Here is a 24,363-nt window from a genome sequence, read left to right on the forward strand (position 1 = left end):
ATCGTGGCACTCAGCTGTCATTACTCACAGCCCAGTGGTTATTCGAGGCTGATGAGGATGACAGTGCAGACAGTGAAGGATGAAGCCTGCCCCTGGTAATCCAATTATACCCACACTGAGAGCAGATCGTCTCTATCTGACCCTGTCACTGCCATCAGTGGCGTCATTTCCATTCAAACCGCAAATATCTCCTCAGACGTTCGATATCGAGCAGCTCTGAGATGTTCTGGAGCCAGGGATTCACTGTTGCTCTTCCTCTCTGAATCTGAATCACTGTAATCCTTAAGTAGTGTAACCAGAGAGTATTTTATTCTATATTAAAGGTTTTTATCACCATGCATTGGTGTAAAGCAAAATGGTCATGCATTGAAGTGAAAGATTCTAATTAGTTGGCTTTATCTTAAATATATGCATTTGAAATTGAATTTACTTTAAACAAGTCAGTGTTAACCATCATATGATTTGTGTTATACATACAGTATCCATGTGAATGCTGCAAATATTTGGCTTACTAGCAGCAGGTTATAAATATAGACGGGCCCTATGGGGAGTGTAAATAGTCTCAGCAATGAGCAGGAAGTACCATTTCACTGTGGGGACAGTGAATAAAACAACCAGCTGAAAACAAGGCCAAGAATCCAAAATGTATATCCACCAAGGAAGGGTGAAAAAGGTTAAGATACTGCCTTCAATTCCATTTAAAGGAGATATCAACAACCGAGACCCCTTTTCTGCAAGTGACAAAGCAGTGTGATATTCCTAACAATAAAATACTGTATTACCAAAAGCACCCATAACAATAAATGGCAGCTTCTGCTGACGATGTGTACAGCACTGTAGACTGCCTTCGAAGGAGAAGACACTTTTCAGATGCACTTAATAATCCAGCGACTGAACTCCTAAACAGCCACTTAAATTCACCTACAACATCCATTTGGTGGCTAACCATGTTGAATGGTGTTTTAACAATCCTCATCTGTTTTAATCGGACCGCTGGCTGTAAAATGTGCTTAAGAACCACAATGAAGTTTGTTTTGCAAAAAAAGAGCTAGTAGCTAGTTTAATATAAAAGTTTTCGATTTTTAGGACGACCCTGATACCTGTCTGCCTTCTTCTTAGTAAACCTAACATTAAATATCTTCTGTGATTGGTGAATTTACACTCCTATTTACATGTACACAACCCTGTATATATACCCTATGATCCTTTTTTGATATAATTGAACAAAGCAGTGAAAAGCGCAAGTAAACAAACAGGTGAAGCAATAATTAAATAAGCAATTTTAATAGCTTGTTTAGGTGTTACTCTAATTTGAACGTATGTGACACTTTATTAAACTTAACTGGACTTAACTTTTTAAGGTCAAATCCACTGAATGCACAACTCTGTTACCAAACAAACATAGGACGATATCAGGTATTTTTCTCAAAGACAGTGGCAGCCCAGGTTGTCAGTACTAATGTGTCTCAGTGAGTGGGACAGGGACTGCAGACTGCAGACGGAGGTCATGTCTGGAGCCGGAGCCTGAGCCGTGCCTCACCTCGTGGATGAAGTAAACCTTTGCTCCCACGTAGATGCCCATTCGGACGACAGCCCGGACCGCCGCATTCATACCTGGAAAAGGACAGAAGAGGGTTAGGGTTGTCATAGAAACAATAAGAAATGGATGGAAACGGATGAACAAAGGATGCATTTACTGCAGGTCTCAGCACCAAGCACTGTAGCAGACAACCTGTGATATTAGTGTGCATCCAAACGTCCAGTGAACTTCAAACTGATTTTCAAAATGTTCTTTAAAAAGTGTAATTTAGGAGTGTTTGTGATACATTAGAAAACAATTTAAAAAAGCTGTTTCTGCTCATTAAAAAAATCACGTTTAATCAACCTTAAATGCAATGCCTAAAACAGTTTGACCTTTCTGGATGTGATGGTGGATATTTCACATCTACATCTACAGACTAGAAAGCTCAGCTCAATTTATATATCTGTAATAAAGGTTTCATCTAACGCATGCATAAAAACATTGAAGCGTTTTGAAGGAAAAATTTGCGAAGCATCCTTCTTCAACTAAATTTTGGTTATATCACCATTTAATAAGGTCAAAACTGACAGAAAGAGAGAGAGAGAAAGATAATATAGTCAACAGAATAACAGCACAGACAGAGAGCAGCAGAAGCCAGACAGACCCGCAGACCACAGGAGAGGTAAAGAGGTCAAAAGAGAGAGAGAGAGAGAGAGAGAGAGAGAGAGACAGACAGACAGAGAGAGGGAACGAGAGTGCCCTTGAGGATCTTGTGCCGAATCACAAAAGCGTCTGTCGGAGCACTTATTGGAATTAGAAAGAGGACAGACCATAAATATGAGACAGTCTGTGAATCAACACGTTGACTGTACAGTTTTATACAAGCACACAAAGGCTGATAACCCTGATTGTACTGACTGATTAAAAGATGTATTTGATGTCTGGGCTCAGAGATGTATCTTGTTGCAGCATCCTGCATGCAGACTGAGAGCTGTGATAAAACTTTAATGAGCCTGATGGAGAAAATGGGTGTGGAAGCACAAAAGAAATTGTCCATCATTCGTTCCCAAAGACCTATACTTCAAGCATCCTGAAGGCTCACTGGGGATCATCCTGCTCATTACAACGACTTCTGTTGTGTGACGCATGCTGATATGAAACGATGGCTGTTATAAGGCAGGAGGCAGATCTTTCTGAGCCCATTCTCCGTATGAGTCCAAGCACTGAGCACAGCAGGCACAAGCTGCCCCTCACAGCCGACAGAGCTCTCTCGGCCAAATGTCCTCCCACGCCACATGCTTTAAACAACCTGGCCCGTTCACCAGGTCCCTGTCTGACGGACAGCGGCAAAACGTAGCCCCCCTCATTCATTTCACTGAGACTGGCGGCGCTGCAGAGAGCTGTGGCAGACCAACACAGGGTCATCTGTCATACCACAATGCAATGCATCCTTCTCCGGCAAGAGGCTGCGATATCCAATCAAATACGTGCAATCACACATTCCTTGTAGATTGCTTTGTAACATGAAGAATGTATTTCTACAACGACAAAGGTTTCTAGATGCTGTCACATTCAAGTTGTGAAAGGGTTTCTTAAGACCCAGGAGGTCGTAAAACTTCCATCTTTTGTCAGTGAACACGCAGCTGATGTGAGTCTGCTCTGAACTTGAGCTGCAAATAACGATTCTTTTCATAATCGATTAATTAGCCGATTATTTTCAGCCCAATACTCAAAGATATACAGTTAAGTTTGCCCAATTTTTAATTTGTCACTTGACTAATCAATTAGTTGTTTGAGGTCTAAAATGGAGTGAAGCCTGTGAGCTAGTTCAGGCAGTCCACTCGAGCTGCGCTGATATACACACATGACAGGCCTCATTCAATAATCACCCTTCCAATCTGGCGGTCTATTTAAACTGCACAATTTCCCACCATGCCGCTGTTGCCCTGCATATTGCTGCCTGCTGCGCTGTAAGCCCCACCACCACCCCAGCATCCACCTGTAGGCTCCGGCAGGGGGGTTAAGGTATTTGCTCATCACTCCCCAATATCTCTATGTAAACATATCTGCGGGGAGTGATGAGGTTGGAGCCTGGACGCCAAAATCTGAATCTGCTGTACTGCTGTAATAAACATTTCAAACCTGAGTTGTCTGACTGAACTGAATTAAAATATCACATCAATCCACTGAAGACTGGATCGTCAGATTTATAACACAAAAGAAAGTAAGTGGAGCTCAGTGTCATCCTGCTCTCTCTTACCTCTCTACCTTAGAATTAAATAAACAGTTCATTTCCATAACTACTGCTTCCTTGAGGCTTCAGTTGTAACATTCAGATGCAGGTTACATGCAGTCTGATGCACAGTGGGGAGTTTGCCCCGCAGTAGAAACACAGTATGCCAGCCTGGATGTGCTTCCAGGCAGCGCTGTACATTAACATGGGCTGATGGGATGAGCTAGTGTTGCTAAGAGACCAGGTCAGCGCTGATTGGTTGGAAGGGATCCGTGCAAACGTGTGAAATGTGTTTTAATGATTTTTAACAAAAAAGGAATGCACCAAATAAATTAGGTGATTCAAACACAACCACACAAATGCCTCTCATGTCTGTGTCTGTGTCCCAGCTGAGCTCTCGCTATAACGAAACGCTATGAGTATTTCTCTCCGGCCGGCTGCAGTGACTAAACATCTCCACTGTGTGTGTGTGTGTGTGTGTGTGTGTGTGTGTGTGTGTGTGTGTGTGTGTGTGTGGTAGGAACATTTTGTGCAAGGTTAATATTGGTGTTCCTATGTTAACAGAAAGTCATGTAAAGTTTGTTGAAATTAAAGAAGGTTGTAAAAGTTTTTGATGAACCGGAATTTACAGGCAGTCGCGGCAAATTTTAACTCGACACCTCGAAAAGTTTTTGAAAAGTCAGAACCTATCGAAGAGTCTGGATCAGACTTTCTTTGTATCTCGGTTGTAAATGAATTATAGATTATAGAATGGGACAGATCTGAGTGAGTCAAAGAAGGTGAACTGAACCAATACCTGTCCCTTACCGTCATAGAGAGGATGGACGTGTAATTCATGAAACAGGGAACCTCTGTCTCTTAATGTCAAACTATACAAACGGACATTTAGCCGTTGATTTTATTGTAATGTCGATTATTAATCAGATTCATGCAAGCACAGATCTATATTCAGAGTATGAACTCATCCACGTGGGCTCATTTTAAGTGTGGTAACAGATTTATACGACTCTGAGCTCTTCGGTGTGTCAGTTACTGCAGAGTTACTCAAAGTTTTCGGCTTTCGCTCTCTTAGAATGAACTGGTATCAACTCAACTCCGTCTGGAGACAGCTTACACTATACAGAAAGAGGACCAATCAGGTGAAGAACAGCCTTCCTTTTCAGCTTCTAAAGAAGACCCAGAGGCTGACGACTAGACAGTTAGTCACAAGAACAAAAGCCAGAACCAACAACAATCCCTGCACCACTTATTGGCATCTCAAGAACTCTTCAATCAAACCTCAGATGCTCCGAGGATGAGAAAACACACTGTTACACATTGTTACTACACAGGCTGGGACTGTGATATGAGGCGCCACCATACTCTGCAGTGAGACTGAGAAACAACATGAACAACACTTCAACAACAGCCTATAGGCGCACAGCGTTATGTAACAGCCTGTAATCCAACAATGGCAAATAGATAAACCATAGAAGGACGATGTGTGTCCGAGTAAAAATAAATGTACTGAGGATATTTTAGGAACATATTATGAGCACTAAAGGTCACACAAATATCCATAAAGTGAGGTTAGATTAATATCAAAGGTATTTTTATTTCTCCTATAATGACAATGTAAAATAATAACAATCTCACTTTAAAGGACAGAATGTGTATTTAATGCATTAATGTCCTTTTCCTTCTCTTCCCCACCACATCACTGCATACTCGCTGCTCCTCACGTAGGCGGCACAACCCTGCGTGACAGGATGAGGTAAAGCAACCCGCACACACACCGGAAACCCACAGAGTCTGCCTTCAAAGTTAAAGCACTGCGGCGCAAACTGAGACATGTGAGCTTTATTGTGAAAGGTTGAGTCATGAGTGAGGGGGTTTTCAGTGTGGATGCATTGATACTGGTCCTCTCACGACTCATCCTCCCTGATGAAAGACACGTGTTTTTACTCGTCTTCTGTCGTATTCTTTCTCCAGAAGTTGACTGGATCACTGTTACTTCACTTTGTACTAATTTACTATTTCTAATCCAAACCCATGAGATTGCTATTTATGAACTTTAAGAAGGCAACTTTTAAATGCTGCACAGACAATTACAGGTCCAATGCAATTCTTATTACATTCAGTGCTGGGATGTGGTTGAAATAATGTAAAATTAACAACATATTTATAAATCAACTTTGAAATATTAACAAAATCTCTAATCTCTTCCAATCAACAATACAACAAAGGCAAGTCAGTAAGACAAACAATAGGTTTGTAATCCTATGATACAGACCTCCAGCAAGGTCTCTGCAAACTGCCCGAGCTCCTATTATAAACATTATAGTAATAACTCATTAGATTATTAGATTATATGTCCTGAGAGCGCCGTGGATGCGCACAGGGACGCAGGCAGCACAGCGCATATAAAATGTAATGGTGCATTATAAGGAAAGGAAACATGTCAGGGGGAGATGTCTTCTGAATTATTCATTGATCGCGATCACTTGTTGATATTAGTGCTGCTTTCCAAAATTAAACCAAACGCACCCATTCCACTGGGACTCTATTATAGCAGGCCCGGATTATCACTGTGGTTGAATGTGGCATTAAAAAGGCTCCATCCGGGAGAAATATTGTAGCATCCATGTACAAATGTGTGACAGGAGTGTGACCGGGAGCGTCAGCTGTTGCGTAACCGCCGTTCAGATTCATTTAACATCCCATAAATAGGAAGGTAGAATCCACATGTATCAGCTGCATCTAAAAAATACCCAACTTTTCCTCTTTTACGCACGGAGACGCAGCCTTTGTTACCCTGCGCCCTTCATTGATTTACTATTGATGTAGCTGTAACGCAAGGGGTCCTTTATCGGACAAGCTTTGCGGCCACACATCCATTATCGGACAGGTGTTTGGCTACAGTGCTCTTCTCCAATTGAAATATGTGCAATTAGCAAACTTCCTCCAGAATATCCCTGTACCAGTGGGGGGGGGCGTCTAATATTTACACTATCAAACCAAAATCAACCCTTTTGTTTTATCTTCATCTGCACTGAGCTGGGTTTAGTTTCCCTGCTGTTTATTTCTGCGGTCACAACCGGTAGCGGGGCATGTCCGATGATGGAACTACGCGACGTTACCTTGGGCATCTCCTCCGCTGGTCAGCACCCCGATGGATTTGCCAGCCCCGGACAGATTCTCGAAGAATTTCCGGGTGTCCTGCCGCTTCGGTGCCACCGCGCCAGCCATGCCTGAGCCCGGGTTCCCTGTCACCTGTCAGAAAGTGTGAACACAACAAAGCAACACAGCGAGCCTCTGACAGCGTCCGAGACTGCACAGATACTGTAGTAGGACTGCAGTGGTCACCGCCCTCAAGCTCCATGTACACACACCCCCACCCTCCTCACCGAAGATCGTGCATTAAAGAAGATGGCTCACTACACGTTTGTGTCTTTTTTTTACTTCCATGGGTAAATTACACAGGGTAGAATTTCATTTCAATTAAAAAAGGTTGATGTGAATTAATAGGGTAAATCCAGGTGTTATCAATGAGACTAATTAAGTTTTAGTTTTTTTTCCATTTAGTGTAGCACAACCTTTGCAGTGAGCCAACATGCACAAAAGCAGCACTCTGACTAGAGGGGGAATTCAAAGGTGGGGGACCGGGGTGGCCACCCCTGAAAGCTAATTGGCCGCCACATTATCCTCACCTCTCCCACATAAGATACAGGTATCATATGAAACTAAAAGACGTACCGCATCCATTGTTATAACCCACGCCGTGCTAGAATAACGCTCCAAAGTCAGGTTCTGGCGATGGAAGAACTGGCCTGGTCATTTTTAAAGGGATCCCATTGACCTCTGACCTCAAGAGGATCTGAATGGGTCATAAGGGCACCCACAAGTCTCCGCTTTGCAGACATGCCCACTTTATGCTGATGCCATGTAGATTTTTGGGGCAAAAAAACCGTGACAAACAATAGGTTTGTAATCCTTTGATACAGACTAGCAAGGTCTCTGCAAACTGCCCGAGCTCCTTTATGTGATGCCATGTAGTTATTTGGGGCAAAACCACAGTAGTAAGAAAACAATAGTTTGTAATCTATGATACAGACCTTCAGCAAGGTCTCTGCAAACTGCCCGAGATTATAAACATTATAGAACTGGCCTGGTCATTTTTAAAGGGCCTGTGACCTTTACCTCCTATTAATGGGTCATAGGGTACCCAAAAGTAGCTGCTGTTGATGAAAATGTCTGTTGACATTTGGGGAAAAAAACAGATGCTTTTGTAATCATATGGTAAAGACCTCCAGCAAGGTCTCTGCAAACTGCCCGAGCCCTTTTTTTTGAGAGTAGATTTTTGGGAAATAAAAGCAAGTCATAAAACAACAATAGGTTTGTAATCCTATGATACAAACCCCCACAAAGGTCTCTCAAAACACCCCCTTTTTTGCTTTTTGGCAAAAAACCACAAAAAAAAAAAAAAAAAAAAAGGTTTTAAATCCAATAAAAAAAACCCCAACAAAGTCTCTCAAAAACCCCCTCCTATCATAAACATGATAGTAATAACGCTATTAGATTATTAGACAGTATGCTATGCCAGTAGAGTTTTGGGGCAAAAATCCCTCACGGTGCATTTTTTTTCATCCAGTATAAATGTGTTATTTCCCTTAGTGTTTTTCATTGGCACTGTGTTTCCCCTATTAATGTAAGATAGCTGCTGTGAAAATAAGGTCAGTTGACATGGGAAACAGATGCTTACATTGGTAAAGAGAGTGGGAAAAAAAAAAAAAAAAAAAAACAAAAAAAAAAAAAAAAAATAATAAAAAAAAAAAAAAAGAAGAAAAAAAAAAAAACCCCCCCCACAACCCAACCAAAAAATACCCTCAATTTTTTCCCCCAAAAAAGAGGAAGGTGGATATAGGAAGGAATAAGGAATACTTAACTCTTAAAATGCATAATAATGTAGCCATCTATTGGCCCACTTTCATTTGCTTTAAATGGGGCATGAATTAAGATAACCCACTTCTCAGAGCACCAGTGAGTATGCGTGCAGATCATTTTAGAAAGAAGCTTAAAATAAAATAGAGAAATGTAGACTTGCTGTTAGAAAAATACTATTACAAATTAAGTGAAAGTGTATTTATTGTTGTGTATGTAAGTATGTGTACAGAGAGCACAGTGCAGGTGTATACTGGGTCCAGTGATTGAACTTAAGATAAAATGATTGTTTTTAGTTCTGGCTATAAAAAGCGAGTTGACTTATATATGTTTTAATGAAAGTAAAGTTAATAACAGAGAATATTTGTAGTGTTTTTCCTCGTTTTCCACCCAGTTGCTGTCACAGATGCAGAGTGAGAGGTCTTCACTTTTTTTCTATCTTTCTTTGACTCTCACGACCTTTCTGAGCCAAAGCCAGAACCTCACAGCCAATCACAGCGGTGTCTTCCTGACTGACAGCTGAATCCACCAATGGGCGTCCAGATCACGTACTGTGGGAATAGACATATTCCAACCAACCGCAACCGACACTGAGTCTTTTCAGCCAGGAAATAATAGACTTCCAGTAACAATTCATACGTTTATTTGAAATACAAACACTAAGAAAGTGTTGTAACAGCATGAACAGTTAACATAATGCAACACAAAGAGATTAGATTATTAGATTAATTATGTAACGCCAGCAACAAAGAACTGGATACAGACACATAAATCTCAGATATTACTAATATATTTCTGGTCCAAAGTCATTTTTAATGTATTTATTATATTCTAAAGTCCTGATATTTGTACTAAACAATTATCATATGATCATTTTAACTCTTTAAACCACAAGTTAGACAGAATTGATGACCTTAACTGAAGTTCATGACCTTGAGCAATCCTTCTGCATGCTGCAGGCTTTATCTCACTGACTGTATCTTTGCCAGCACAGTACGGCATCTCACGCTCCAGCCATCAGTTGTTCTGTTTCGTAACATTCATGACAAAAAAAAAAGCTTTTATTTGAGAGTAAGGAACCGTTGCTGTGCGATTAGATTGGAGGGGCCACGCAGGGGACATCGGGGACTCGAACAGTTTCAAGTTCCTTTCTGCGGGGAAGAGTCTTGGGAAGCCAACGTTATATCATATGTGCTAAGTCCTCCTGACTAAAGACATCTGGCTGCTCCTCACTTCTCCAAATGCAGGCTTAACATCTGAAATGAGGAACTTCTTGAACGCCACATGAGTCTGGGTGTGTCTTTACAAACAGCTACACAACAGTGTTTCTTATCTTACACTGAAGAATCCAAATCTCAGAATCCCTTTTAACTAAATAATAATAATAATAACTTATTGCATTACAGTGAAGGAATGTGACTCCAGTTTAATGTTGCCGTCTACAAATATAAAATAAACATGTGAGGATGTTTAATAAGGAAATGAGGAATAAAGGCGGGCACTTTATCATCCTACACTTCCCATAATGCAACTGAAAGCCATATCTTTATTACACATCTTTTAAACTTCATGTCCACAGTTTGAAACACAGACTTTCTGTGTCGTGTCCAGGGACAAACCGAGATAACCCTGACGACGGCGTAGGGTCAGTGCCGTCCCCTCAGAGTCAACGAGTACAGAAAGAGGTCAGGGGTGTGGGATCAGGTATCATAGGTTAGCTTGGCTTTTAGTATTCACAGACGCCTGGCTGTAGTTCCTTTTTCTCAGATGTACCCCCACAGTCCTGTTTTATGACCGCAGGTTCCCCGTGATCAATACCACCAGTCATGTTCCAAATGTGTGAATTTGAACTGATTTTAAACTGGATGTTATTTAGCATTATAAAGTGGTTTTTAGTAGATTTCTACCAGTTGAACTTAAATGGTTTTGGGGTTTTTTTTGGTTAACTTTGTATTCAGAACCAGTTGTGGCACAAACTGGATGTTTTTGCTATTTTGACCATTTATCCATTACTTTAAGTTTATTATTTAGACTTCTCTTCTCTACAGCTAACTCATTATGTTCATATACCACAATCCTTTCACATACCCCTCTGGCAACTGCTGAAGTACCCCCTGGGGCTTATTAACTGGCATATTAAACATAAACAATATAATATATAAATAAACAGTATATATTTAGACATCCAATGGGTGTGCAGAGATTGCTTCCTAAACAGAATAAATTGCCATTCGGTTCAGACATTAACATTTAAATGGGGGTCTGGAAAAAGAAGATTTTTCTGCTTATATAGAGAATATTAAAAACTAACATAAGAACCCATAATAGTTAATGATATAATATATTCTAACTTAAAATATCCCATGTAAATAGAATATTTAATAACCTTATATTTTGTTTTGGCATTACAGGTTAATTAATAAAAAGTAAAGTACAATATTATATATATTATATATAACTTAACTAACTAACTTAACTTAACTTAATATATATATATATATATATATATATATATATATATATGTGTGTGTGTGTGTGTGTGTGTGTGTGTGTGTGTGTGTGTGTGTGTGTGTGTATAGTAGCAGTATATTTATTATTTCTTTTAGGATTAATAAAGACACTACACTAATAAGATTAATATAAAAATGGATGCAAATGATGGGAACTTTTGAGAAAAAACAACAAATACTGGAATATGATCAGTTGTTATACCTAAAATCCCTGGAAAATGTCGCCCCCTGCTGATCTAAAGCAAGCATTGCACACACAGGGAGAACTAATTTTTTAACATATTACAGTGATGAGACATCATTAGTTTGCAGGTGAATAATAGTCTGTTCATACATTCACTGAGAGGCAGTCAGTGTCTGGGTCCTATAGTGGATGAAATGAGAAGACAGAAGAAGTCCCGCTCAATAAAAATAATTTATTTACAGTGGCATGAATCATAAATTAACGAGCAGCAATTGGCAAAAGCAACATTAGAGTCGACAGCTTGCATAAAGTGGTGTGAACGTCTGGACTTTTGCATAATAAACACACTCACACTCTGAATAAACTGTATGTACTGGACTGTGTCACCGCTGAGATATTTAATACGAACACCAGGGCAGAAAAGATCATTTAAAAAACAATAAAAAATCTCTTGAACTGCAAACAGTGATCTTTAAACGGCTACACTCTTCTTCTGCTTTGACATATTGCTCTGATTTACCATTTTACTGTGGAACACAAATAGTACAACTTATAGCAGATCACAAATTACCAAATCATTGTGTATTCAGCCTTTGAAAATATTCTAAAAAGGGGGCAAAAAGTGTGTTTTATATGTCTCTGTGGAGGTCCAGTAATTTTACTCTGTGATTATTTGAATTATTATGAGCTTTCTGTCATTAAATCTGACCTGCACTAGCTGTTTTAAACAGTAACTCCCTCCCTACTGTTGTGTAAAGAAACATTTCAGCTATAAAGGCGCTATATCCGCGTCAAGCTACAAAAAGCATGGTGACATATTTGTTCAGCACTAGATGATTAAATATCCTGATGACCTCTGGCCCCGATGCAGAAACATATTTCCTGCACTGCGGTTTTATGCAGACCAGTATCACCAGTGAGATCTTAAAGCCACTAATATAATTCTTACCTTCTATTTAGTATAATAGATTTTTATTTTTAATACACATTCAATCAGTGTAAGATGTGTTTGAAGTTTTGGACCAGAAGTTTAGAATGTTTTATTTAGGGAAAATCTTTTTACGGCTACAAAAAAGAACATTTGAGAGCTTCTTTTGTTAACTTTTGGAACTGAAAGTGAAAAATTCAAAATATACACAGCATTTTTCTCAATATTGAACTTTAGAAGCATTAATGTAAGAAAACGGGTCTTTAATCTTAGTAGTATTATCACTGGTTATGTTATTAATGTCATTTACAGGCCAGCTTGTTAAAATACACTGACGTTACTGCAGGTCACCGACAGAGACCAGCAGAGGTCAAAGATGACTTAATGCCCCTTTAAAAACACTGCGTTAAACGGTGCAACAGTACCGTGAAACTACAGACCAACTCATTTGCCGAATGTTTTTGATGTTAACACAGAATTTCTGTAATTTCCATGAGTTCACACACAAGTTAACACATATTGTTCTGCGTCACTTCTGGGGGGAAAAAAATATCAAAATCCTGGTTGTCTAATTAATCATTACACCTACAGTATGAAGTGGTAAAACACTCACTCAGCAGTATGTGACACATATAATACACCTGTAAACCTTACAGTTATACACCAGACAGAGAATCACAGATCTAAGGCATTATGCTTTGTCTTTAGCATCTTAAGGTACTTACATGAATTACAGTATTTTGCAATTGGTAAAATATCCATCTATGGATTAAGAAAAAAAAATCTTCAATATACATATACTGTATAAGTCAAAATCAAGAGAAAATAATTCACCTTCATCTAAAACATTAGGAGTTACTGTACATGAGCGTTTACACCCGCTCTTGATTGCCTTAAACCTTAAAGAGTTTGACATTCAGGACATTTGCATGGCTTACATTTTCTCTTCGAGGTTTTACAATAATTTACTGTCACTGAAAGCTGAAGGAAAAAACGGGACATTTTCTAAGATAATAATAATAATAATAATAATAATAATAATAATAATGTTTTCAGTGTTTCTTTTTGCAGTCAGTGTGCATTTTCACATTCTTCTTTTGGGAAGAAAAGTAATCATTGTTACAGTGTGTGCTTTACACATTTTCTGGGCCATCTAACCAAGCAGAGAGATTCAACACATCCAAATTGCCAGTTTACAGTCAGTCACAATTACAAGCTTATGTATGAGACAGCACCTAATGAATAGATAGAGCACCTTAAATAAAATACTCGAGGTCCAGTCTGTATTAAGATTCATATAACTTTGGACTGTAAAGGTTCTGGGTTGCCTGCTCTTCTTTGTGAAATAGAAAGCTTAAATTTAGGAATATTATTTATAAGGTCAGACTTTAACCGTGGCGCAAAACTTAACACCCTCCTGAGACTGGTTTTAATTTGTGTTCATCATTAGTACATAGAGTAGGTAGAGACAGCTTCACCCACAGAAAGACCCAAAACAACAACCACGACAACAAACAACACACGTCTGAATTGTCCTTCAGCAGAGGGGACAGAGAGCGAAACGCCTGTAACGTGAGAGCGACTCCTGCAGGCCAGAACATCGCAACCACAAAGTGTCATTTCAAAATGAATCGCAGTAGCATGACGTTTTATTATTTATAGTTTTTTTTTCTTTTTCTTAGAGGCAAAGCTGCTTTGCAGGCAGAAATATTTTCATTGGTCAAATCTCAGTGGGCGGACAGTCGGACATTGCGCCAGTGTTAGCATGCCGAACTAACTGACATTGCCATCCCGCCACAGCAAGCAAGCAAGAGCTAAACGCTAGGAAAGGAAATATTATGAACCGTAGCATTTAGCTTCAGACAAAGTAGACAAATATTTTTCAATTTCAAAATAGCTCTAGCAAACCGCTATTTCACAAGCAGAGCATGGAAAAATACATTTTATTTCAATCATAACCTTCAAATAAGCCCGTTAACTTACTGGCACTCTTGTTGTATTGTTGTTATTTATCTGCAACGCACTGAGGTTTAATTCAACCAATGAAATATTTCTGCTGAGAATTGTTTGTTGGACTAAAACTCCAAACTGCTATTTTGCAATATCACTTTTGGGAAAAGGGGTATTATAAATCTAAGTATGTACACTATCTATACACGGTCACCTTCATTCAAAAAGTCATTAAATAGGGATACAGCTTCCCCGTAACTACAGCAGTTGAAATATATTAATTTTAAAATCGACATCAAAATGTACCATTTTGAGAGATTTTCTGAAAGAAAGATATTCTTGATTTTTTTGTGTGTCATACAAAGAATCTCTAAAACTTCTTCAAAACTATAAATACCTGTAAAATATTTTCCATACACCTTCTCATTTGACGTTTTCAGTCAGGCTCTAAAACTGAACCATAAAAGATCAAATCCAGAGGTTTTCGTTTATGCTCGTCAAACCATTCACTTCTCCAGTGTCAAAACTGCGACGTCATTTCAGTTTCACACTCAAACACTCACAAAAGATTTACCCGATCGCAAAATACACTGCTTCAGAGACTTGAGAGGATGACAGTTTTCAGTGGGAATACATTCATCTGACCAGAGAACATACTACCAGCAAACACTGCGTGGGTCCTTGTACAGAAACCTGGGACTAATAACCATTATTTTACACTTGCATTTGTCTAAAAGGTGTTGAGTGTAGTATTTTATGCTTTACCATCATGCAGTTTGTTTTGATTTTGAGGCGGTATGTATGCGGTTAATAAACATGTAAAGTAAAATGGTTGCTGGTGTTTTGTTCTATCCAACTCCAGCCAAGTTAAGGCTGCTAGAGGTTAACCATCCTCCATTTGTTGATAGTAATAATTCTTTTAATGTCTCAAAATTTTAACTTTATTCCACAGTGTCCAAAGATACTGCGCCAGATACATCCAGACACAATTTTAGCTGCTACCTCCATTTTAATTTAAGAGAAAATCTGACTTTAAGATGTAAATATGATTCTGATTTTTATGTTAAAATGCTGCACAACAAAACCTTTATCGTGTTTGTGATTCTATGTGGTTCAACAGTAAACCGTTTTGTGAACAAGTTCTGGTGTTTACAGTGTACGTGTTTGAGAATGTGTGTACTAGAGTACAATATTTGTATTTTGTACGTTAAATCTTCAAACAGTGGGCAGCGCCTTTATTTACCTAAAGGCGTCTCCCTGTTTCCTGTTCTACAGTATATTCGTTTGCTTTTAATGAAAACTCAACACTTCCTATGAAGTCAGTTCAGGGTAAATAATCCATCCATTACTTGAAATATCTTTATCGTAAATCATCTTCTGTACGTGTAGAGTTTCACTAACAGCAGCTTCACGTCAAGAAAGCTCAACAAAGTGGGCTTCAATCTATGAGTGAAAACAGCATTTCTTTTAAAGAGTGGAGATTATAGAGCATGATTAAATTGTACTGATGAAAATAATTCTGTGGAAATGTAGATTATGTTGAATGTATCCGGCACACTGTTACAGTAAAGCTACCGTTCATTTTTTAGCAGCCTTAATTTGATTGTTTGAACATGATGTACAGTATACAGATAAATATGAGCTGTATTCAATTATTGAGGATCGAAACATTACCTACAGTAAATAGCTAAAATACAAGGTTTCCCACAAAACCCTGAATCAGCAGTGAAACAATATTCTTGTATCTTCCTATTGAGCATTTGCTGTCAGGATGGTTCAGATGGCAGTTCCTCTACGAATTCTGACTTTTTGCATAAAATGTTAACTCAGCGTGAAGTAAGCCACACTGACATGAATGCAGTTCAGAAGGTTTTTACATGTCTTGGTTGTCCTCTCTCTTTAGTGCCTCTGAGCTGGCTGGTGTCACAGAGTGAGCAGTGTTTCAATCATGTGTCCTCAACTCCTTGATGCTTCTCCAAGAGCTGAGCTGAACTGAGCTGAGCTGAGCCGAGCAGGCGTCAAGTGTTTCTTTGCGCGGGCTCCTGTGTTACCTTGTCTCAACCGCAGCCGGGGTCAGCAGAAATTCTAATAAAGACAGAAAAATTGGAATCACATTAATCATCAAGGGAAATTAAAAAAAGACGATAACTCACTGGGCTGAAATGATATCCTTTCATTTATAATATATACCTTTGTCACATTTCTAATCACAAGAACCTGCTTCAAGAGATTTCCTACACTCTCATGTATTTGTTCTAAAGTGTCTCAATGTGCAGACTGGAAAACCAAACTTCCTTTTAGAGGGTAACAACGCATTTATCTTGTGAAAAGGAACTTTTGTATAACTATGGGAAGTAGTATAAAAGAATGACAAAGTTCTGGTAAGCCTCAGCTACCCAAGCCCTGACCCATGGCAGCAATAGAGAAGTTACTCATGTTTTTAATCTGAGATGATGCGTCTGTGCACGTGTGCATCCTCAGCTGTTAGTGGGCCAGGAAGCTGAAGCAAATTTTACTTAAAAGGCACGAAACATTTAACAATTATAAATGATTTACTGTAGTATCATTGGTGTAGTGGCAATGGGAGTTGTAACATGTACACAGGGAACTAATGTGGGCCTAAAATTGAGCCCTGAGGTACACCAAATTTACAATCGCTTGAGGACAACAGGTGCAGGGAACACGGCAGCAAATGAAACAAAATGTTTTGTTTGAGAGTCATCATAAGGACGATCGCAAGGTGATCCTGACAGGTTTGTCTTGTGGTAAATACGTCAAGCATATAATATAGAAACGACAATGCACATCACAGAGCAGTCATTTTTGTCTCTAGTTTTGTTTTAGTTTTTATTTAGTTTTAACAGTAGATGAAAAACAAATAACATCTCTAAATATAAGCTTCCATTTACCTCTACTGACTTATTAGTGTCATTGCCTTGCACATTACACATTACCTTATATGTTATTAACATCATAACATACAAGGTAATGTGTACGAAGACAACAATCTTTTACTTACAGAACTGGCTTCACCCTCTTGTGTCAACATGTCAATTCCCGCCAGCTGCCCCAGGATCAGACTGCTGTCACTCACCTGATGATGAGGAAAACACAATAAATATAAATCAAATTGCAAAAATGAAACTGAATCATGGCCTCCAATAAGTGTATGTATAGACATGAAACAGTAAATAGCTGGCAGCTGACCTGAAATTGTGAAATATCTCACCTGCTCTGTATTCATGGAGCTCATCTGTCCTGACATCTGGTTCATGTTGCCGCCATTGCTGCCCATCACACCCAGGTTCATGTTGCTGTTGCTGTTGTACATTCCTCCGTTGGGTTGTGTGGAGTATTGTGACTGGGACTGTTGGGGGTACACGCTGGAAGGAGGCAAGCTGAGTCAAAGATCATGTAAAATATTTCCAAAAAGACTCAAATCATGTTCACATTGAATCTTCTGAATTTGTTATTCTGTTGTTACCTGTTGCTGGTGGAGATGTTGGCAGGTTGAGGCCATCCGTTGTGGTCGGTGCTCGCCTGGTAGCCCGGTGCTCCTCCCTGGGGCTGGGTTTGGCCCTGGTTCTGCTGCAGCATGGAGCTTTGACCCTGCCCCATCCTGGGGGACAGCAAGGGGCTCTGCGGGGTCGCAGCCCCACATGGAAAGCCTGACACTGGGTCCTGGTGCTGCTGCTGCTGCTGCTGGCTCATTCCTGCAGATTGGAGTGGACAGAAGGGGTCATAATCAGCATGGACAGCTATGATAACGAGGGTGGAAATCAACTAATAGTGTTTATTTCTAGTTAGTACATTACTCTACTTCTACTCTACTCTAAAATGTACTTACATACAAGGAATACTTAATTTATTTGGGGGTCTTACAAAACTTAATACAGAGAAGAAAAATGGGAACGATCTTGCCTCTAATGTCAGTACTGACATTTGAAAAATCTTCTAAATCTTTTCATATCCAGTTATTCTTTAAGGTGACCCTACAATTGAAAGTAACCAATAACTTGAAGATAACAAGTTAAATATCCACCAGGCAGCCAGCGAGTCCATCTAACTAACTGAACTCTCTGAAGCCCCAGACTATTGTATAAAATCCTCACTTCAGAAACTAATAGTCTGAAAAGTTCCAGAAGAACCCTTCCTTTTTTTGTCAAATGAGTGCATTCACAACAAACTTAAAACACTGACAAAAGGCACATGAAGTCAAAAAATAAAATAAAAGAGAAGGAAAGATAAGATTTCCGTTCACCAGAGCCACCACCCGAGACATTCCCTACAAAATGTAGTCTCCTGATTGGTTTATGACAGGGTTAAAAGCACAGACAAAGTGTTAATCGGAGAGTTAAAAGCAGAAACGAGCACAACATTTACATCATGCAACCTTCAATCACACCCAGTCAACTTAAAAAAGGACTTCAAATCATTACACCAGTCTGAACAAAGATGATTATGTTTGATTACCGCCACCACAACAGGACAAGCGACTATAGAGCCGATGAAGCACACACAGACTACTGTGACGCCGCTGCTGTGCTCTAATCATATACCTGAACTGCTGAACTGGAAGGCACTGTGCTGAGATGGCGGACTCATTACCCCGCTGTACTGCCCGCCTACATTTCCCATCATGCCCTGGCTAGCCAGATGATGGCTGGGGGAGAGAGGGGAGGAGAAGGGGCTGGAGGAGCCGGGATGAGGAGGAGGAGAGGGCAGGCCGGTACCGTAGCTGGAAGCCGGGTAGGGGAACTGCTGCGGGTTGCCCTGCGGGAGCCGCGGGTTGGTGCCGCCCATGGGCATCGGCGTAGGAGCGGCGCCCCCGCTGGGCATGTTAGGTGGCATGTTGATGCCCTGATTCCGCATCATCATGGCACGCTGCTGGTGCATGTGTTGCTGCTGCTGTTGGCGTTGGCGTAGGTGGTTGCTGAGGTACTCGCGCTGACGCTGGGCCAGCATCTGGGCGTTGAGGGCTCCCTGCAGGAGGACAAACAGTGAGGTGACACTTAGATTAAATGAAATTGGATGTAAACAAGACTCTACAGAAGGATATACTAAGACTTAACCCTTTTTGCATTGTTGTTCTTGTATTATGGTTTACTGTATATTGTGTACAGGAATCATTTTTGTGTTTTTGTTACTTTTGTTTTTTGTCATCATCTGAAGTTTGATTATTACTCTGACTCTATCTCCTGACAGTGAAAAGTCTAGTTTCTAAAAGTTTAGAAAATGCAATTTTCCTTGAAAATGGCTGGAAGGAAACAATCAACCTAATAACAAACTAGTTGCATCCAGCAAGAGTCATTGATCTCACACTAATTCACTACCTATTTCCTCAACCTAGGACCATTAAAAAAAGGTTTCTTTCAGCAGTGATTTTCACCAAAAATTAGTACTTTGGTATTTTTTAGGATTCTGGCAGTGGTATATAGCCGTTTTTATTTTTAGCGTATAGGTTCACAGTGGCTTATTCTACTGTCGGGGGCACATGGAATATAAAAATATCATCATGTCATCATGTATATACTGAAGACTTTGCTATAGGGTTTTCTTGGCCCCACAAAAGGATACAATATGTGAAGTTATTGTGCAAACTGCAACATAAAAACAGAATTTAAAAATCCTTTTCAAAACTAAACAGTTTTTATCAACACTACCTCTTCTCAAAGGTTCTAGCGCTAAGAAATAAATGAGTTACAGCAGGGTTTTCAGCTGTGCAACGGTATGACGGTATTAAAAAATTATATTCATATCATGTGGGAAATTGAAACCTGTGTACCAGTTCATCCGGTATGTCCACCACCACTTGATCTGAATAGTGTTAACAAGTGAGGTGGAATAAGAGAGAGAGAGAGAGAGAGAGAGAGAGAGAGAGAGAGAGAGAGAGAGAGAGAGAGAGAGAGAGAGAGGAATATTAATACATACATATAGACTGACCTGGTTTGGTACATTGGATCTTAGAGGTAGATTCATATTGGACACTGCACTCATCTGGTTCACCATCGGCTGGCGGTTCTATGTGGGGAGGGGATAGATAGAGTGCTTTATTAATGTCAGTGGAAAATGACAGGAGACAGCAACAACCACTCAGACATAAAACATACATTTAGCTTCAAAACATCACCTTGACATGTCAGTCCCCATTTTTTATAGGGTGTAATAATGTCTCCTCCACAAAGCTTGTATGTGAGTGCTGCTTAAAGCCAGTCACTGTGTATTCCACTTCTCAAGCACTAAGACTGTTGTCTGGGACTCCTGTGGGGCCACCAATGCTAAAAATGTTTGCAATAATACTGAATAAAACCATTGCAAATTTGGTAACACACCTGCCATCACACGGTTTATTTTCAAGAAATCCTGGATGCTGAACTCTGACATGTCGAGCATTTATTTCAGCGTTAAAACCTTCAGCTGATTGCCTCATTTATGTGTTTACAGAGAGAATTTGGAGTCACTGTTTCCCCACTGGCACCAATAGAAAGGTAAAGATGGATGTGCAAGAGTCGTGTCTCACATCTCAACACGCTGTTAAAGCGTCAGGGCTATTTTAGTTGATTTACACAAGCTGTTTTCCCTCATCTCTCCACCAGGTGGCACTTTAGATATGTTGTAGACTGTAGAATATGTTGTTATCAAATATGTAAATATGGATGTTTAGAGTAAGAGGTAAGTCTTATGTGCTGAATTATATTACAAAATATTAAATTTAGGGATTAATCCTCCCATAAAGCTCCATAAAAACAAGAAAGGGAAGAAATGTAAAGAGAAACTAAATATATGTATTAATTCAAATTGACTTGGAAATGAATGCAGCATTAGAACATAAAGGTATTGTACACACAGTCTCAAAGAGGAACATTATGAGGCTCTTGAAAGAGATGTGATAACAACAGGTCAAGCACACAGGGTACAGTCTGTGTATGCAATTATCCTTATGAGTGAGCGTATGAATTTGTGTGTGTGTGTATGTACATGTCATGTGTGTTCATTGTTAAGTGTCTCAGCAGCAGGGAATTGCTGATGAAGGCAGAAAGCTCAAACACATTTGTTCCTTTCTGCCTGCTGCTGTTTAAACTCACTGAACCCTGTTGGCATCACAGCCTGTTCTGTTGCATCACATGTAATAAGAAGAAAGAGCAAAAAAGAGCAAAAAGAGACTGTATAATAAGACAACCTTGTCTTTTTCATGGTAATGAGACTCTGCACTTGAATAAGGATGAAACAAAGACTCAAGGTGTGTCAAGATCTTTTCTAAAAATGTTTGTATTCACAGGGAGCAAGAGACAAAATGGTAATGATTTTATTCAGGTCTTAATAAGGGAAGGGCCTCACTATGCTTATACAGTATGATTTATTATATATAATTGACTGATTTACATCTGATAATGTAGCTGCATGTGTTTTTAGACCTTATATAACGTTTCCATCAGGGTGCGTTTGGCTGGTAGATGGCAAGTTATAATTTTACAGCAGCCTGGTGCTGAAATGTTTGTGGCAGGGACGCAGTGGAAGTTAAAACCTACAGAAATGCAGTTTTCCACCTAACAGATATGAACCTAAAGAAAGCCCATTAACTATTCTGTTTACCAAAATGTAATAACATGTATTAGATGTTGTCATGAGCAGGGAAATCTCAACAGAGGCAGAGTTGAATCAAAAGCAGAGTTTTCCTCTTCGTATCCATTTTGCCATTAAGGACAGTAGCCACAACTAATAGTAGCAACTGCACAAGTGGTCACTTTGTCACCAAGCATCCAGCACCACCTACAGTACTGTGAACTGTGACACATTTAATATCAGAATAGTGATACAAACTATTTGGTGCCACCTACCAGCTGGGATTGGAGTCTGTGCTGCAGCTGGAGCCTCAGGTTGTTGGGTTGAGGTGGCACTCCCGGATTAGGCCCGCCTGGCCTCATCCCGGCCGGTCTGGGCCCCGCGCTCCCGGGCATCCTCATCATTGGGGGGTAACCAGCGGGCGGCATCCTCTGCGGCCCCATGTGGCCGCTCATAGAGGGGCCGTGGAAGCCACCGTCGGGAGGCATGCCGCCATAACCTGGCTGGCCACCGTACTGACTGTACAGGAGAGGCTTCATGTTGGCCGCTGGGTCCGAGGAGCCGAGGTACTGGTCCTGGTCTGACAGAGGACCCTGCAGGGAAGGAAGAACATTTCTCCTTGTTTTCTGTGTATCTTCAGTATTAACTGCAGACTTGCATCTCATAAAATGTTTTATTTTTCAGGTCAAATAGATAAATGTTATGTACTATATATACCAGTAATACTAATCTTAATTTGACTGTTCTTTTCATTTACATTATTTTAAATATTTAAAATAATAAAAACAATAAAACATTATATAAAGCATGATTAAAACTGGGAAACTCATCCATTAGAATAATTCTTTGTCAAAGATTCTTCGGCTCAGTTTAAAGAGGCTCACCTGTCCAGCCAGCGTCGGGATTCCCAACATCTTGTCGATCTCCTCCAGACCCTCGTAGTCCTTTAACACTGAGCACAGCTGGCTCAGCAGAGCTCCTTCATCTGGCTGGCCCTCAGGCCCTGTACCGCAGCACCCCATCCCGTCCCCGTACGGTGGCCTGCAAGGTAAATTGGTATTAATGTCACACCAGACGAAACCCATACTTGGACCCTAGAACGGCTGCTCTTGTCTAACCTCTGATGGATGACTCCTCCTTTATGCTTTACGATGGAATGAATGCCATACCTGCTTTGGTTTCCATAGTGATCCATTATCATTCGGTCTGGCCACGGTGCAGTCTGATTGGGCGGAGCTTGTTGCTGAGGGTAGGCGGGGTTTGCCATCTCCATCTCTGAAGGGAAGAAAAAAAGCAGAAAATGTCAGAAGGAGTCCGGTTTAGATGAGAGCCGGTGTCAGTTTGTGAGTCTTCTCACCGTTGCCCATCATCTGCATGTTGACCATGGGTCTGGATCCAGGCGGGCCTCTTGTGGGCATCGCAGTGTTCATGTTGGGGACCATGCGACCGGGTCCAACACCCTGGCCCATCATTGGCCCTGCAGTACCCCCTATGGGCCCCTGGGGACCCCAGCCCTGCTGCATGGAGCCACGCATTGACCCGTTGCTCATCATGCCTGATTTGGGGAGAACAGAAATAATCAGATTTTGAGATTATTAAGTTATTTTATACTATACAGAATCTTTAAACATTATTTTTCTTAGAAGAAACAAAGAGGTGTATCTGATGCAGATCTACTTTATTCAAGAATTGTGTTTTAATTTTAGAACTTGCATTAAATAAACAGAAACTTTCACTTATTTCGAAATGGAATAAAATTCTTTATAAGAATAATTCAGTAATTAAGACTAATGTAGGACTGAGTATTTTTAGACAGGACCGAGGGGGTACTATTTATTTTCCTGACCTGGATTGGCCATCGCAGCCTGGTTGGCCATGCCTGCGTGGGTTCCCATCATGCCTTGCTGCTGTTGCTGCTGCAGTAAAGAGTAGGGGCCGTTGTTCCTGTGCTGAGGAGGAAATGGCCTGCCAGCGTTGGGGTTGGGGCCCATATTGCCATCCAGAGACGCGCTCCGGACAGGAGGAGCACCTCGACCCAGTTGCCCCGGCCTGGCACTATTAAAGCCTGCTGGGTGGAAGGCAAGATTTTTCTTTTTATATTTGTTATTTACAAGATCACAAGAGCCAGAAATCATCAAATCAAGCCTCCAGACTGACACAAACACACTGTTACAGACATACCTGCAGGGCCGATGGGAGGGAAGGCTCTGTGCTGGGTGGGGGGGCTGCTGCTGCTGCTGCTGTCCGTCATCTGCAGGATGTTGCTGATGATGGTCTGTTTGTCCGCAGAGGAACCAGGCGGCACGGAGGACGAGGCGGACGAAGAGGAGGCTGGTCTTCTGACTTGTGGTTGAACCCCGAACTGCAGCTGCTGGCCGCCACTCTGCAGATTGTCCAGCAGGTCCTCCAACTCACTGGTCTGAGATCAGCCGCAGGAAAAAAAAACAGGATTAGAAGAGAGATAGTAACTTAACCATTATTTGGTGTACAATTTCAACACGTTTTATAAACCCAAATCATTTCACCACTCCCATTTGATCCCTAATTTAAAGC

The 24,363-nt window shown here is 40.5% G+C and overlaps 2 protein-coding genes across 12 annotated transcripts in view; both read right to left on the bottom strand.

Moving 5' to 3' along the window:
* LOC127377638 (ATP-dependent 6-phosphofructokinase, platelet type) overlaps positions 1–7,101 on the bottom strand; it is a 62,844-nt gene extending 55,743 nt beyond the window's left edge. For 3 of the 5 annotated variants that reach the window (XM_051425762.1, XM_051425837.1, XM_051425918.1), the window contains exons 1-2: positions 6,875–7,100; positions 1,541–1,614 (exon numbers count right to left, since the gene is read on the bottom strand). In XM_051425762.1, the coding sequence (XP_051281722.1) occupies positions 1,541–1,614; positions 6,875–6,983 (183 nt within the window). In that variant the 5' untranslated portion in view covers positions 6,984–7,100. Of the gene's footprint in view, positions 1–1,540; positions 1,615–6,874 lie in introns of all 5 variants that reach the window. The other 2 variants (XM_051426100.1, XM_051426012.1) reach the window with 1 other exon arrangement.
* Positions 7,102–11,581: 4,480 nt separating this feature from the next.
* Positions 11,582–24,363, bottom strand: part of LOC127362065 (nuclear receptor coactivator 2) — a 54,279-nt gene continuing 41,497 nt past the window's right edge. For 3 of the 7 annotated variants that reach the window (XM_051397347.1, XM_051397339.1, XM_051397357.1), the window contains 12 exons: positions 23,992–24,229; positions 23,657–23,878; positions 23,168–23,365; positions 22,980–23,085; positions 22,695–22,851; positions 22,086–22,403; positions 20,191–20,268; positions 18,807–19,230; positions 17,732–17,960; positions 17,477–17,645; positions 17,267–17,341; positions 11,582–16,332 (listed from right to left, as the gene is read on the bottom strand). In XM_051397347.1, coding sequence (XP_051253307.1) covers positions 16,321–16,332; positions 17,267–17,341; positions 17,477–17,645; positions 17,732–17,960; positions 18,807–19,230; positions 20,191–20,268; positions 22,086–22,403; positions 22,695–22,851; positions 22,980–23,085; positions 23,168–23,365; positions 23,657–23,878; positions 23,992–24,229 — 2,226 coding nt within the window. In that variant the 3' untranslated portion in view covers positions 11,582–16,320. The remainder of the gene's footprint in view (positions 16,333–17,266; positions 17,342–17,476; positions 17,646–17,731; positions 17,961–18,806; positions 19,231–20,190; positions 20,269–22,085; positions 22,404–22,694; positions 22,852–22,979; positions 23,086–23,167; positions 23,366–23,656; positions 23,879–23,991; positions 24,230–24,363) is intronic. The other 4 variants (XM_051397369.1, XM_051397398.1, XM_051397378.1 and 1 more) reach the window with 4 other exon arrangements.

This window comes from Dicentrarchus labrax, unplaced genomic scaffold, assembly GCF_905237075.1.
Source record: "Dicentrarchus labrax unplaced genomic scaffold, dlabrax2021, whole genome shotgun sequence".
Classification (NCBI taxonomy): Eukaryota; Metazoa; Chordata; class Actinopteri; family Moronidae; genus Dicentrarchus; species Dicentrarchus labrax.